The sequence below is a fragment of the Bombina bombina genome, chromosome 6 (assembly GCF_027579735.1).
Source record: "Bombina bombina isolate aBomBom1 chromosome 6, aBomBom1.pri, whole genome shotgun sequence".
Taxonomy (NCBI): domain Eukaryota; kingdom Metazoa; phylum Chordata; class Amphibia; order Anura; family Bombinatoridae; genus Bombina; species Bombina bombina.
The window spans coordinates 559,290,038-559,305,175 of NC_069504.1; the positions used below are offsets into that span (position 1 = coordinate 559,290,038).

Below are 15,138 nucleotides of genomic sequence, written 5' to 3' on the forward strand. Positions count from 1 at the left end.
CCAGGCTCATCTTCCTTACTCGTCGCTCTTCATCTGCTGCACCTCTCTGCCAATCCCTTCACTGGCTTCCTCTTGCCTCTAGGATTAAACATAAAATCCTCACCCTGACATATAAAGCTCTCAACTGCACTGCTTCCCACTACATCTCAGAACTTGTCTCTAGATACTCTCCCTCCTGTCCCCTTCGATCAGCTCAGGATCTCCTCCTCTCTTGTTACTTCCTCACATTCACGTTTACAGGACTTCTCCAGACTGGCCCCCATCTTGTGGAATTCCCTGCCTCGCTCCATAAGACTCTCCCCTAGTTTTAACAGCTTCAAGCACTCCCTAAAAACTCTACTATTCAGGGATGCATACAACCAACACTAACCTTTCCTAACGCCATTGCTTTCCCCTTGAACCCCTTAGATTGTAAGCCTATGGGCCCAGCTGTTTACAGATCGCTTCATAAGAGCCGACTACAACAGTGAAACCCTCGGCAGGGCCCTCTACCCACTTGACCCCTACAAAAGCTATCCTGTACACCGACTATGTTGGCGCTCTACAAATACCTGATAATAATAAATAATAATTTCTGGTATTTTCTTGAGGCTCGTTTAATACTTTTGTAGCTTGTAGATAATTGTTAATTTTTCATACCTTTATTATTTGTCTTCCAATAAATTCATTTTAAAAAGTAAATTGACATTTTAAAGCCTCATGATATAAAAGAATGGACATTTTTTTTAATCAGGTCATTCTTAATGGTTGATTGTAAGTATAACTTTAAAGTAAATTGTATTGCTCCTACATATATGAGATAGAAATGGTTGGTGTACTGCTGTATTACTGATGCCGTAAAGCAAAGGCAATGGAGCAAAAATAATGCTTTTAAATCCTAAATATTTACAAAAGACAATTTAAGTATGCTCAGAGAATAAACAATATATGATACAACTGTTTATTTATTCTTTACATTCTGATAAACTTTTAAAATCATTTACAATGTGACAATATTTAAACTAAAATCTTTTTAAATACAAAAGTAGAGATACACGAATACAAATACTTCTATTACAGCATGTAGTAGATGATACAGCAAGAAAGACTGACATCTAGTGGTAAAATACCAGTAATTTAAGATTCCCAACCATCATTTGATAACATGTCTACGCTTCTTTGTTGAAAAGTCTTCCTGAATTCTTCACCAAACAGATTAAGGTCTTCCTCATCCTTAAATATGCCCTGAAAAAAAAGAAAAAGTAATTGTACATTAGGTATAGTATATACATAGAAAGCATGTAAAACATTGTGCATATTATGACAGATAATAAGGTTTCACAGGTAAATGCTTCATATGTAGATACCATTTGCAAAGTCCTCTTAAATTAAATCATTTTTGAGAATAGTACAGTATTAAAAGCTTCTTTGTGTATATATTTCCCCATTCCGCAGGCAAGGTGCACTGTTGTACGCAAACAAATAATACAGTAAAGATCTTGAAACTTTATTATTAAATTAAAATCCAGGTGAGCCACATTACCGAATCACCAAGGGCTACATTATGGCTCTTAAAATGTAGGTTATCTAAATTACAATTAGCCATTTGTTTCCTTATATAGTTGTGATGTGTTATATGGATGTCACGTAGGTAGAAGCTTCCCAGAAGTCATCAGAACTCTTTCCCTAGTTCTTTTTATACAAATTTCAGGTATGATAGTGTGGACTATTGCTCAGCTCCAACCTTAAAGGGACATGAAGTCCCAAAATGTTTCTTGCATGATTCAGATAGAGCATACAATTAATTATGAAACTGACCTTGTTCTTTGTTAAAGAAAATACCTAGGTAGGTAGCGTGCATATGGCAGCAGTCTTGCAAGAATGATTTTGAGCGTGCAAGGGTACCAGTGTATAACATTGTTAAAAACATTTTTTTTTTTAAACTTCTGTTATATAGCGTTTGTGACACATGCACACTTCTGAGCATACCTACCTGCTTTCAAACAAATTATACCAAGAGACTGAAATAAATTTGATACTATAATTAAATTCATTTATTGATTATTTTATTTTTATATTTTTTAAATTGTACACTTTGAAAAATAAAAAAAAAAGACTGTTTCCTGCAGCCAGAGTGGGAAATATAATACAGGCCCTCAAACCCACAAGAACCCTGCATAATAGGCATTTATTTATATTTGGTAGTGTGCTGGTGCTCCAAGAACTAAGAAGATAATTTTATTTTCCAAGGGACTTCAGACTCTAGCTCATCATTTAGGGACTGTCCCAGGAAATATTTCTTCTACCCTCATACCCTAAACACTGTATAGTAATTGTTACCAGCACAATAGCCATGGCTGAACTAATTCAAATTGTGGTGATTCCAATAAACTGGAACCCCTAGCTAAGGAAGCCAAAAACACCAGTATTTGCCATCACAACTCCACCAAACTAGCACCAGATGTCTGCTACCTTCAAGTGATACTTGAACCAGCTCTTTACCACAGTCACCCTCTTACCTAAACATGCAGAACAAAAATGTGTCCACTTTTCACAATGGATTATTATTTCTTAAAAAGGGACATTAAACCCAAAAATGTTCTCTTATTATTCAGATAGAGAATACAATTTTTTAAAAGTTTCCAATTTACTTCTATAATCAAATTTGCTTTGTTCTTGTGTTTTTCTTTGTTGAAGGTAGCATGCCCATGCATGAAGCACTACATGACAGGAAATAGTGACATCTAGTGCCCACCTGCTAATGTATAACGTTGCAAAACTGCTGCCATAAAGAGCTTACTTTACTGCTTTTCAACAAAGGATAACAATGGAAAGTTGTTTAAAATTGTATGCTCTATCTGAATCATGAAAGAAAAAAAAAACCCATAAATTATGCTTACCTGATCATTTTCTTTTCTTCCGATGGAAAGAGTCCAATGCTGCATTCATTACTTTTGGGAATTTAGAACCTGGCCAAAACCTGGAGGAGGCAAAGACAACCCAGCCAAATGCTTAAATACCCCTCCCACTCCCCTCATCCCCCAGTCATTCTGCCGAGGAACAAGGAACAGTAGAAGAAACATCAGGGTGAAAAAGGTGCCAGAAGAATAAAAAACAAAGACAGGTGGGGAGCTGTGGACTCTTTCCATCAGAAGAAAAGAAAAATGATCAGGTAAGCATAATTTATGTTTTTCTTCATAAATGGAAAGAGTCCACAGCTGCATTCATTACTTTTGGGAAAACAATACCCAATCTATAGAGGACACAGAATGCCTAAACGGGAGGGTACAATAGGCGGCCCATTCTGAGGGCACCAGGCCTGAAAACCACTACCCAACAAAAAAAACCTTGCTTAGTCCGAAGTCGAGAAAACAGGAAGGGAAAAGGCCCCAAGGACACTGACCAGCAGATAGTCCGGAAGCCTAGCTAGAGTCCACAACCTCAGAGTCAACTGAGCCAACAGTCCTCCGGGAGACGCCGTCGCCCAACAGTCGGTCCCCTACCACACAACCTTCACTAGCGAAGGGAACCCCAGCCGAAACTCACAAAGGAATAAGGCAAGGAAGAACCAAACTGAAACCGAAAGGTTACCACAACTGCCATAAAAGGAAAAACTCACAAATCAAACCAAGCTCGCAAGACCTAAACGGGTCCAGACAATAAGGGGAGGCAACGCCCAATCCAAATAGAAACCACAAGGTTTAGAACCAGGTAGCAGAACAGAGAAAAGGTTCTCCCAACATCCTGCAAAGGATTGGAACAGCTAGCTAGCACACAATCAAGGTGCAAACAGTTTCAGCTGGTTTTAAAGAGCAACCCTTCACTTGCCAGGCAGCAAGTCAACCAGCGCCTAGGAATAACTGAAAACGAAGACCAAACATCATCCAAACTCAGAACACTGAAGTATTCAGGCAAAAGTACATGTAGCAGACCCAGACGAAGGTAAACACCTGAGTCAAGAACACGCAGCCATCCTCAGGATGACACAGAAGAATACTTGCTAGAGGCAGCTACCAAATCTAGAGTGCTAAACCTCCACTACAGAAGGCACACTCTAGGCAACCAAAAACGCCAGACCTACACATAGGTCTTGAAAATAAAAGGAGAGCCAAGAACCTCAACGAGGACCAATGCGCCCCCAAGATTCGAGAAGAATAACGGATCTCAGGACCTACCTCCAGCCGTGCAGCCCAAGCATCGGCAGGTCTGAAACTAGGGAACCAGAAAACCCCCAGCTCAAAAAACGAGCAGAAAAATGGCACAGCCATTACAACAGTGCTCGTATGTCAACCTTAAACACCACATGGAGACCGTCGACAAGGCCGTTGACCTTAAGATCTAGCTAAGGCCCGACATAGACTCAAGGCAGAGCCAGCAACTCTCCAGATGGACAGAACAACCCAGAGAGCGTACCTCTCTCTGAAATAGGATAACCCGTCTGTGCCAACCTCCTGGAGAAGGAGAAGCCCTAAGACAGGTGAAGCCCTAAGATAGGGACCACACTTCCAAAAGGATATACGCCCCCCCCCCAAGATAAAGGGGGCGAGCAAAAAGGCCAGAGCACCAGCGCCCAGGACACAGCCATAAGCTGAACCGAGAAAACAAATCTCCAACGCCCTGACCTGGAAGGAATCCCCTGAAGATTTGAACTGGCTAGAACACAGACAAGGTGCCATAGCTGCAGTGGTTCCACAGCGAACCCTCTGCTTGCAGAGCAGCGAAGCCATCACACTATTTCAGCAAGCCGACCAAGGGAAACTGACTATAGGCAAAAGGCAAGCCAAAGGGGCACTGGCACCCAGAAAAACCTGGCCAACTGAACCAGTTAAACTAGCTCAACCAAAGGACCTAGCCCAAGTTTCCTGGAACTGAGGAACCCCAGACCAGCTCTAGATCCTAACAGTCCGGCACAACCCGCAACGGGATCCACAAAGGAAACGCTGAGTGAGAATCTCAGCCACCGGAAGGACCAAAGCGAGGAGTGGTCCGAGCCTCCAAACAACAAGAACCCGGAACTGAAGTCTCCTGTCCGATATAAAAACCAGACCCCCGGGAGATAACCATACATACAATGTCCAAAGTAAAATGGATAACGAGAAAAACTTGCAAGTCCCAACCAAAGACGAGACCACCCCTTGCCAGAGTCCATCGCTCCAAGGAGTTAAGGGAGCAAAGACCAAAACAAGGTCACTAGAGCCCTAGATGGAAACAGCCACAAGACAACCAAGAACAAGGGGATAACTCGAGGACAAAGTCACTCGAGCAAAGGCTAGTTTTCACATCACCCCCATAAAATCAGAGGAGACAATGAAAGAAGGATGCGGAGCATTCCCCAGCTCCGGGGAAGAAACCCTAACAGAGCTCAAGGAGACTACACTGCCCATGTCCCTACAAAGGAACCAACTACTGAAGGAAACCAGGTCGCCCTAAGGAACCCGAGGAATGGACGAAGTACGAAAGGTCTCAAAACGAGAACCACAGCAGGAAGAAGTCCAAGGACAATTCCTGAGCCTTAGAAGGCCAAATCACCCAAAACGGCGGGAAGGAGGTGCTAAGCCCCCAATCCTCCCAAGAGAGGAAAGAAAACTCTAGGCCCTGAGGAAATCAGAGCAAGGAGAGTGACGCAGTGGAACTCCACTGACCTGGTCAACCAGATTGAAGGCTGAATAAGGACTGACACAATCCCCCTGCCATACGGATCCTTTTAGAGTGCTTAGCTGAACTTGTAAAGAAAAACAAGAAAACACACAAATAATAATGTGAGCACTCAGCACCCCACCGGACCAGCCAGGCAGAACAGGCGCCATGTGTCTGAATAAGAGCACAGGACAGAAGATCTGAATCCCAGCAGGACCAGCCGCAGCTGGGATCATAACTGTAAAGTTGCCTAAATCCTCCCTCAGAAGGGAAGGTCAAACAGACAAGCATAGGACTAACGTGTCTATTAACAAACTTCCGAAGAAGCAACCAGAGAGAATTGATCCCAGAAGTTCCTGAAGGAAACACATAATCAAAATTAAAGGACATCCTAACCGGATAAAAGCAAATATAAGGCAACCGTAGGTTAACGCCCAGGAAGAAAACAGGTATACCCGCAGGGCCAGCCAAACGGAACCCTGCTCTTCCAACAAAAAACTGGGAAAGATCTCAAAAAGCTGACAATTTGGAAATTATGTCATCCCCTCATGTCGAATGAGATGAGCCATTCGAAGTAGAATATTGTGGATTCCCGTATCCGTTAAGGATCCTCCAATAACTCAAAAACGTGTCTGAGTAAAACACGAAGACGCGCTATTCTGTAACGAAAGGCACAACACTCAGGGACAGCTACACCCGCAGGGAACTGTATAGGCCCACCCAAAGCCGGTAGACCAGGGACAATCAGGTACGAGCACAAACGCAAATAAACGTCTGGACTTTGCAGACGCATAATTGCCAACAAGCCGCCCTGTAAGGAGGGATAAACATAATCTGGGTTACAAGAACCGTACAGTCCAAAAAAAGCGCACCCAACCATAAGGTTGCGTCACTTCCAAAGGCCTTTATGTTCTAAGCCAAGAAACCAGTTAACACTACACATAAGCAGATTGAATCACATAACAAACATGGTTTAAAAAAAAAACCCTGTTCAATAATCCCCCTCGGGAGATATTAACCCTTGATTCCAAGAGAGCCCCACTGAGGCCCTATATATATATATATATATACACTTAATAAGTCCCACAAGATAGTTCCTTACGGAAAACAAATAAGTTACAGTACATACTGATGAAGTAAAATGAAACAATCTTCCCAGAATCTATGCCGTGGAACAGGAACACTGCCCTTCAAGTGTGAGGAATAGTAGCAGCGAAGCGAAGTTCGACAACGCTGATTGCTTGTGGAGCTGCTAATATGAGTCGGGATGGTTTCGCAGAAAGACTCTCCCTGCATCTCCGGACTCTAACCTTCATCGAGGCCCTCACAGAGAGACTGATTGGATTACTTAAAGCTCCCGTCCCATGTCGAAGAGTACTACCCTCCATAAGAGACAAAACAAACTTCTGACACTTCTCTGACAACCTCCTGGGACGAAAGGCAAAGAATGACTGGAGGATGAGGGAAGTGGGAGGAGTATTTAAGCCTTTGGCTGGGGTGTTTTTGCCTCCTCCTGGTGGCCAGGTTCTTATTTCCTAAAAGTAATGAATGCAGCTGTGGACTCTTTCCATTTAGGAAAGAAAAGTGTTTTTTTATGTCCCTTTAACTGTCATATTGTCAAGATATACAGGGAGTGCAGAATTATTAGGCAAATTAGTATTTTGACCACATCATCCTCTTTATGCATGTTGTCTTACTCCAAGCTGTATAGGCTCGAAAGCCTACTACCAATTAAGCATATTAGGTGATGTGCATCTCTGTAATGAGATGGGGTGTGGTCTAATGACATCAACACCCTATATCAGGTGTGCATAATTATTAGGCAACTTCCTTTCCTTTGGCAAAATGGGTCAAAAGAAGGACTTGACAGGCTCAGAAAAGTCAAAAATAGTGAGATATCTTGCAGAGGGATGCAGCACTCTTAAAATTGCAAAGCTTCTGAAGCGTGATCATCGAACAATCAAGCGTTTCATTCAAAATAGTCAACAGGGTCGCAAGAAGCGTGTGGAAAAACCAAGGCGCAAAATAACTGCCCATGAACTGAGAAAAGTCAAGCGTGCAGCTGCCAAGATGCCACTTGCCACCAGTTTGGCCATATTTCAGAGCAGCAACATCACTGAAGTGCCCAAAAGCACAAGGTGTGCAATACTCAGAGACATGGCCAAGGTAAGAAAGGCTGAAAGACGACCACCACTGAACAAGACACACAAGCTGGGCCAAGAAATATCTCAAGACTGATTTTTCTAAGGTTTTATGGACTGATGAAATGAGAGTGAGTCTTGATGGGCCAGATGGATGTGCCCGTGGCTGGATTGGTAAAGGGCAGAGAGCTCCAGTCCGACTCAGACGCCAGCAAGGTGGAGGTGGAGTACTGGTTTGGGCTGGTATCATCAAAGATGAGCTTGTGGGGCCTTTTGGGGTTGAGGATGGAGTCAAGCTCAACTCCCAGTCCTACTGCCAGTTTCTGGAAGACACCTTCTTCAAGCAGTGGTACAGGAAGAAGTCTGCATCCTTCAAGAAAAACATGATTTTCATGCAGGACAATGCTCCATCACAAGCGTCAAAGTACTCCACAGCGTGGCTGGCAAGAAAGGGTATAAAAGAAGACAATCTAATGACATGGCCTCCTTGTTCACCTGATCTGAACCCCATTGAGAACCTGTGGTCCATCATCAAATGTGAGATTTACAAGGAGGGAAAACAGTACACCTCTCTGAACAGTGTCTGGGAGGCTGTGGTTGCTGCTGCACGCAATGTTGATGGTGAACAGATCAAAACACTGACAGAATCCATGGATGGCAGGCTTTTGAGTGTCCTTGCAAAGAAAGGTGGCTATATTGGTCACTGATTTGTTTTTGTTTTGTTTTTGAATGTCAGAAATGTATATTTGTGAATGTTGAGATGTTATATTGGTTTCACTGGTAAAAATAAATAATTGAAATGGGTATATATTTGTTTTTTGTTAAGTTGCCTAATAATTATGCACAGTAATAGTCACCTGCACACACAGATATCCCCCTAAAATAGCTATAACTAAAAACAAACTAAAAACTACTTCCAAAACTATTCAGCTTTGATATTAATGAGTTTTTTGGGTTCATTGAGAACATGGTTGTTGTTCAATAATAAAATTAATCCTCAAAAATACAACTTGCCTAATAATTCTGCACTCCCTGTACAGTATATAGTTAAGGTATCACTTTATTTTGTGTTTAGGAATTGCATGTTCAATAAGAAAGGCTAATACAAATTTCCACAATAACATTCTTATTGTTAGCTTCAGAAAAAAACACTGCAATGTTCTCAAAACGGCCTCAACTTTATGCAGAATCAGAAAAGGGGGATTTCCAAAATTAAACGAAAAAAGAAAAAAAATTCAACACAAACTCTTAAGTAGTGGCAAATGTGACTACAATTTTCTTCAAAGACAATATAGTAAGCATTAATGTTTTCTGAGAAACCAGTGTAGAGACTGGCAGATGTAGATCGGCAACTTAGGTGGATGAGTGTAGCTGAAGCAATCATGATAGATTGGAGGAGGGATATGCAGTGTTTGGGAAGGCTATTTAGAAGTAGATTGCAGTAGTCAATGTGCTACAAAACGAGGGAATTATTCTTTTTTTAGTTTGAGTAAGGAAAGGTTTCAACCTTTCCTTACTCAAACTAAAAAAATACTAATTCCCTCGTTTTGTTGCACATTGACTGTAAATGTTGCATAGATGTGCATGGCAGGAGTTAGTGAGAGCTTGAGTATGTGGAGTGAATGTGAGTTCAGAGTCAAGTGTGACCCCAAGACAGCGGACCTGGTTGGAGTTGGAGGTAGTGCAAAGACATCCAGGAGGAAATTGCAGAGTGACAGTTGGTAATCTGATTGAGTAAAGAGGGAGAGATATCAGGAAATGAAAGATAGATTTAGGTATCGTCAGCATATAGAGGTAGTACTGGAACCCAAAGGAGGATATAAGTTTTCCAAGGGAGGATGTATAGAGAGAAAAAAGCAAGACAGAGCCTTGCTGTACTTCTCCTGAGAGAGGCAAAGAATCAGAAGATATGCTGTTAAAGGAAACTGTAAAAGAGCGTTTTGAGAGATGGGAAGCAAAACCAAGAGGCTGTGTCTCGAATGCCAAAAGAATGTAGGATTTATAAGAGGAGAGGATGGTCAACTGCGTTGAAAGCAGCAAATAGATCCAGAAGAATTAGTAAGGAGTAGTGGCCCTTTGCACTGGCTCTCTTAGCAGCTGCAGTATTTAGAATGCGTGCAATGAGAATATCTAGCTTTGCTTCACGTGCAGACAAAAATGTTAACACTAAAAGTGATGAAGAAGCATGGAGAGGGACTCCTAGTCCTGACCACCATCAGGCTGGACAGAACTAGGAGGAGGGGGTGATGTTGGTAACTAGGAGAGTGGGCAGTTCTGTCCACGCCCTTCTGGAGAGGGGGTCTCGCTGTTAAGTATTACCAGGGGGGCCACGATAACAGTGATGACTTTGACTAGAAGCATTTTTGCCAAAATATGTAATTTGTCTATGTCCCTTTAATTCATTAACTCTGTAATAGAACCATTTTGTTCTGGATGTAGCAACTTCCCAAATAAACATGTTCACTTCTGCATAAATTTGCCTTTCAGTAGATACTGCTTGGATTTAACCCAAGAAGATTGTGCTCCCATTCTACTGAGTCTACTTGGGTCTTTATATATATGTAGGTATGTAGTGGACTTCATAACAGTTTATATGTGTTACTGTAGTAGAGCTATCAAATTTAATTTGACCGTTTTATTCATGCCCTAATGCACAATTACTTCAATTTTAAAATAGAGTGAATAATAAGAATGCTACTTGTACTGACTGTTTCCTTAAAAGCCATGTATGACTGTAAGACTTCCTAACTTGACATCTTAGCTTTGGTAGTAATTACATTCAATTCAGTTTGCCTAACACCACACAATTGTTTAAAAAACGTTCACTAATACCAATTTTATTCTGCTGAATGTAAAACTCCTTTTAGCATTCAAGAACTAATGAATTAGGGAGATTAGATAAATATCAGAGTTTTCAAGTAGTTTGTAAGAAACATGTTCCAGTTGTGCAAACCATGAATAAAAAGAGTAATTTAAAACAATTATTTTGAATGCAGATTTTTTTTTACTTGAGACAGTAAAGTAAAAATGTAACTTTTGCAATTTAGACAAAGCATTGAGGTTTTAAACAACTTTCAAATTGACTTCTATTACATTTTCTTCATTCTCTTGGTATCCTTTGTTGGAATGCAAACCCAAGTAGACTCATCAATAGCGTAGCATTCTATGGCAGCAGTGTTTGCAATATGTTTGTATAAAGCAAATTTAATAATAAAAGTTGATTGGAAAGCTGTTTAAAAACTGCATGCTCTGTCTGAATCATAAAGGTTAATTAATTTTGACTTTACTGTCCCTTTAGGTAGGCTGATAGGTGTTTAGATGTGTGCACATGTCTACCATTCTATAGCAGCATTGCTTTCAACTATGTATAACATTGTTAAAAATATTGTTGCAAACACTGCTACCAGACGTTTAAAGAAGCTCACCTATGTATAAAGACATAAACATGCTCCTGAGCTCATCTAGGAGTATTCTTTAACAAAGGATAACAAGCTAACATTTATTTTTTACTTTACTGTCTCTTTAATTGGTGATATATGCTATGTATATATAAACAAATGACTGTAATATCACTTTAACACAGTTTCGCCAGCCAATCAGCTGCACCTCAGCCTAATTCATGATTGAAATATGGTTCTTACCTTTGGCAAATAGCCCAGTAATTTAGTAGCATGTGCTTTAAGGATCTTCTGCCTCTCCTCTTCAATGATAGCACGACGAACCGCTTCTCTTCTTTCTTCCTCTTGTTTGTCTCGAAGTAGACGCTCCTGCACAGAACAATCTTGTTAGAACTATTGATGTATTAGTATGGAAAGCAGAATAACATAAGTGTAATCTGTGTTCGGACGGATGCTTGTAACTACTTACATATTAAATAAAGACTAAATTACAAAACCAATATTTCATTTTCAGTGTGATTATTTCTAGTTCAGCATTCAAATGCTTTTTTGTCCCTTGAAAGAAACAACAACTTTTTTTGCTCACTTTGTCTGCAAGAATTTGTTTGCGTCTTTCCTCAAGCAGTTGCTCCACTGCTCTCTTGTGCTCAAGCTGTTTCATTCTTCTCTTCTGAGCATTCATCTGCTCAATGCGGTCATCCTCAGCAAACTTGGCAAGCATGGCCTGTCTGAAAAGCTCTTCTTCCTCTTTCGCAGCTTGCTGAACAACTTGTTTAAAGGCCATTTGCTCTTCAAACGTTTGCTGCAATTCAAGACGCTGGCGGATTTTCTTCTCCATCTCTGCCTAAAAGGGAAATTCAAAGAATTTAAAGTCGTAAGAAGAAAAAAAACAAATAAGAAGGTTCATTACCAAAACAGAAAATAAGTAATGTACAAAATCATTTAATTCTGTTTTCTAAGGATACTTGTTGTATTTGTGCTAAAACATACATTGCTTAAAGAACCGTGAGCTCACAATAGCATTACCCAGTCTAACTGTGCCTCTAGACAACGGATTTGCCTTGATGCAATACAAATTTTAACAAATCAGACCCCTGGCCCCCCACTCCTTCTGTCACCTATGCCCACATCAGACCCCTGTAGCCCCTCACAGCCATCTGTTCCCATCAGACCTTAGATGTGACCCCTTGCCCTGCATCTCCCTTCTGCTAAACCCCCAGTAGATATCAGCTCAGACCCCTAGCCTACAACCCCCTCTGTCAGCCACATCAGACCTCAGTTCAGCCCTCCAACAGGCTGTGGCTTCTGTTTCCACTGCATCCGGGGTCTCTCAAGCACAGAGCATGGGGCCTTTCTGTGCAAGAGAGGAAGAGCAACGATGCGGTTCCTTCACTACACAACAGCTAGGTAAAAACGTGACTATTCCTATGCATCTGCACTCAGTGAAGAGGAGAGGCACCTAAAGCAATGTCACACTTTCGCTAGTCCTTATCATTGAAGACCAAGGGGGTTAAAAAAAAAAGTTTTGCCATTTGTATTATGTTATACTAAACAACCAGTCAAAATACCAGACTTTTTGGTTTTATACTGGGCACCTGGCATCTTTAGATACAGTAAAAAGAAATAAAATACCACACCTCTGCAATTCTTGTTATTCTTTTGTGAGCTAGGCCTCTACATCATGTGAACTGTATACTAGAACTATAGTACAGGTACAAATCCCCAAATCCGGAATTCCAAAATCTAAACTTATTCTAAGATCCATCCTATTAATCAATATATATATATTTTTTTTTAAATGATCAAAATTACTATTTTTTCACTGCCTGTAAGTCACAATCTTTTCTGCCTGTATCTTTTGGTTTGATTTTTGTGTTTGACAATGCAAATAATAGTCCATATTTATTGAAAACAAATATTACCTTTCTGATTACAGTACTGTACTATCTTTCTGAGGGTACCGTGTATACAAACATATAAAAAATGATATAAAACTACCTTTATATTACATAAGCTGAATTATGGCATGTAAATATTGCCTAAATGATATTAGATATTGTAGTTTACACTTGGTTCCATCCTGTTTTCAAATTGTCCCATTTTACTGATGCAAATATTCCAAAATGCAAAACTATTCTGGTCTCAAGCAGTTTGGATAAAGGGTTTTCTACCTGTAACTATAGCTGTATATTATAACTATATATTTAATGGTCTGCATGTTTTGCTGTTTAAGATATTGGTGTTGTAAATCCATTAAAGATCTAAATACAATTACAGGTGTATTTTGTAAATCCAGAAAGAAAGTCTGTTCACTTTTATTGATATAAAGGGACAAAAAACATTTCTATCGTCAGTATGAAAAACTGCAAGTAAAAACGGTTAAAATTGATTTCAGAACATTAGTATTATTATTTATTTGTAGAGTATATAGGTAAGCAATATAAAACAGAGGTGCATTACGCCATGGTAAAATGTACAAAAAACCTCTCTAGTAACAAAGATTAAAACTAGAAGACTCCAAACTGACAAAATGTATGTGTCCCTGGAAGGTAAACAAGATATTTTACTGTTACTAGGCATAAAAGCCGCCTTAGTGCTATCCTCTTAGTGTCTGCATTACCTCCCACAAGGCAAACAATAAATGTTAATCCTCTATCAGACTGCACTAATCTTGCAAATCTGAAATGGGTTGTTCATTAATCTAGTTCTTCATATGTAATAGGTTGGCATTACGTCGACTGGGCAAACAAAAACAAAGGAGGATGATCGTCCAAGATAAAAATAAAACAAAGTGCAATAAGACATATAGTAAAACTGGATAGCACGAGATATTCAGGTTACTTACAATATTCCTTTGTCTCTCAGCCTCAGCTTGTTCTTCCAGGTACAACTCTTCACGCATTTGTTCAAGTTCTTCACGTTGTTGCTGTTCGCTTTCAATATGATGAGCAAGCTAAAACCAAAACAGAAAAAAAATATTTGATCAAATCCTGTATCTACTCAGTGTGCACACTATAAGGCTAGTGGGTGAAGGGGATGAACTGATAGATCCTTGTGTCTGTCTCTTTTTGCCCCCCCCCCCCAACAAAAAAGTGAATTACATTTTTCTCTTTCCTGGCAATCTTCTGATTACACTCTGCCAGCTGTGAAAAACATAGTAGGGACTTCTATCTGAAGACGGACCCCTGAAAATTGTCATTTATTTGTTAATATTATTATCTCCAGTTCTAATGCACCAACAGATTCTGTGGCACTTTAAATAAAGACAACAGAGCAACTGGGTTAGAAGCCCACTTATCACTGATTTTTAAACGTAGTGATATTGTTAAAGTGACATTTGTTAGAGTATTTCATTATTAAACAATGTATCATTAAAAAAAAAAAAATATCAGTGATTAAAAACACAGTTAAAGTTGTGCTCAGGAGCAACAAAGCATTGCAGTTCCTGATAGGGACACCATCTGTGAGCTTATGAATGGCATATTAAAAAGTTATAATTTCACTAGAATGTGTCAAACTATGTAAGACTGCGCATGTAAAAAATAAAACCAGAATAGGTCATTCTTTTTCAAACAGAACACTTTGTTTTATGACTACAGTGTCCTTTTAAGCAAACTGAGTTTATGATATATAAAACTAATTACATTTTTTCAACCAAGTTTTTGGTAAAGAATTAAAATAAAATTCTAAAAAAATAAATAAAAACAGTCCCATTTGTATATATATTACCATCTCATGAAGGGCCTTTTTCCGTTCTTCACGTTCTCGAACCTCCGCCATACGATCTTCTTCTCTGCGCTGTTGCATATTAGCAAATGCCAGGATTTTACGATTTTCTTCTTCCATTCTTTCACGCTCCATTCTTCTCCAAGTGGCTTGCTCCTCTTTGAATTCGTCTATGTATCTTCGAGTGGTGGTTATCTTTTCCATCTTAATTTGTCTTTCTCTGTTAGACATGATTATGGGTTGACATTTTTAAAGAT

General features: G+C 39.9%; 1 protein-coding gene across 1 annotated transcript in view; it reads right to left on the reverse strand.

Moving 5' to 3' along the window:
• Positions 1–926: 926 nt before the first annotated feature.
• Positions 927–15,138, reverse strand: part of MNS1 (meiosis specific nuclear structural 1) — a 33,087-nt gene continuing 18,875 nt past the window's right edge. The window contains exons 6-10 of the mRNA XM_053719907.1: positions 14,885–15,101; positions 14,001–14,108; positions 11,742–11,999; positions 11,399–11,524; positions 927–1,224 (exon numbers count right to left, since the gene is read on the reverse strand). Coding sequence (XP_053575882.1) covers positions 1,117–1,224; positions 11,399–11,524; positions 11,742–11,999; positions 14,001–14,108; positions 14,885–15,101 — 817 coding nt within the window. The 3' untranslated portion in view covers positions 927–1,116. The remainder of the gene's footprint in view (positions 1,225–11,398; positions 11,525–11,741; positions 12,000–14,000; positions 14,109–14,884; positions 15,102–15,138) is intronic.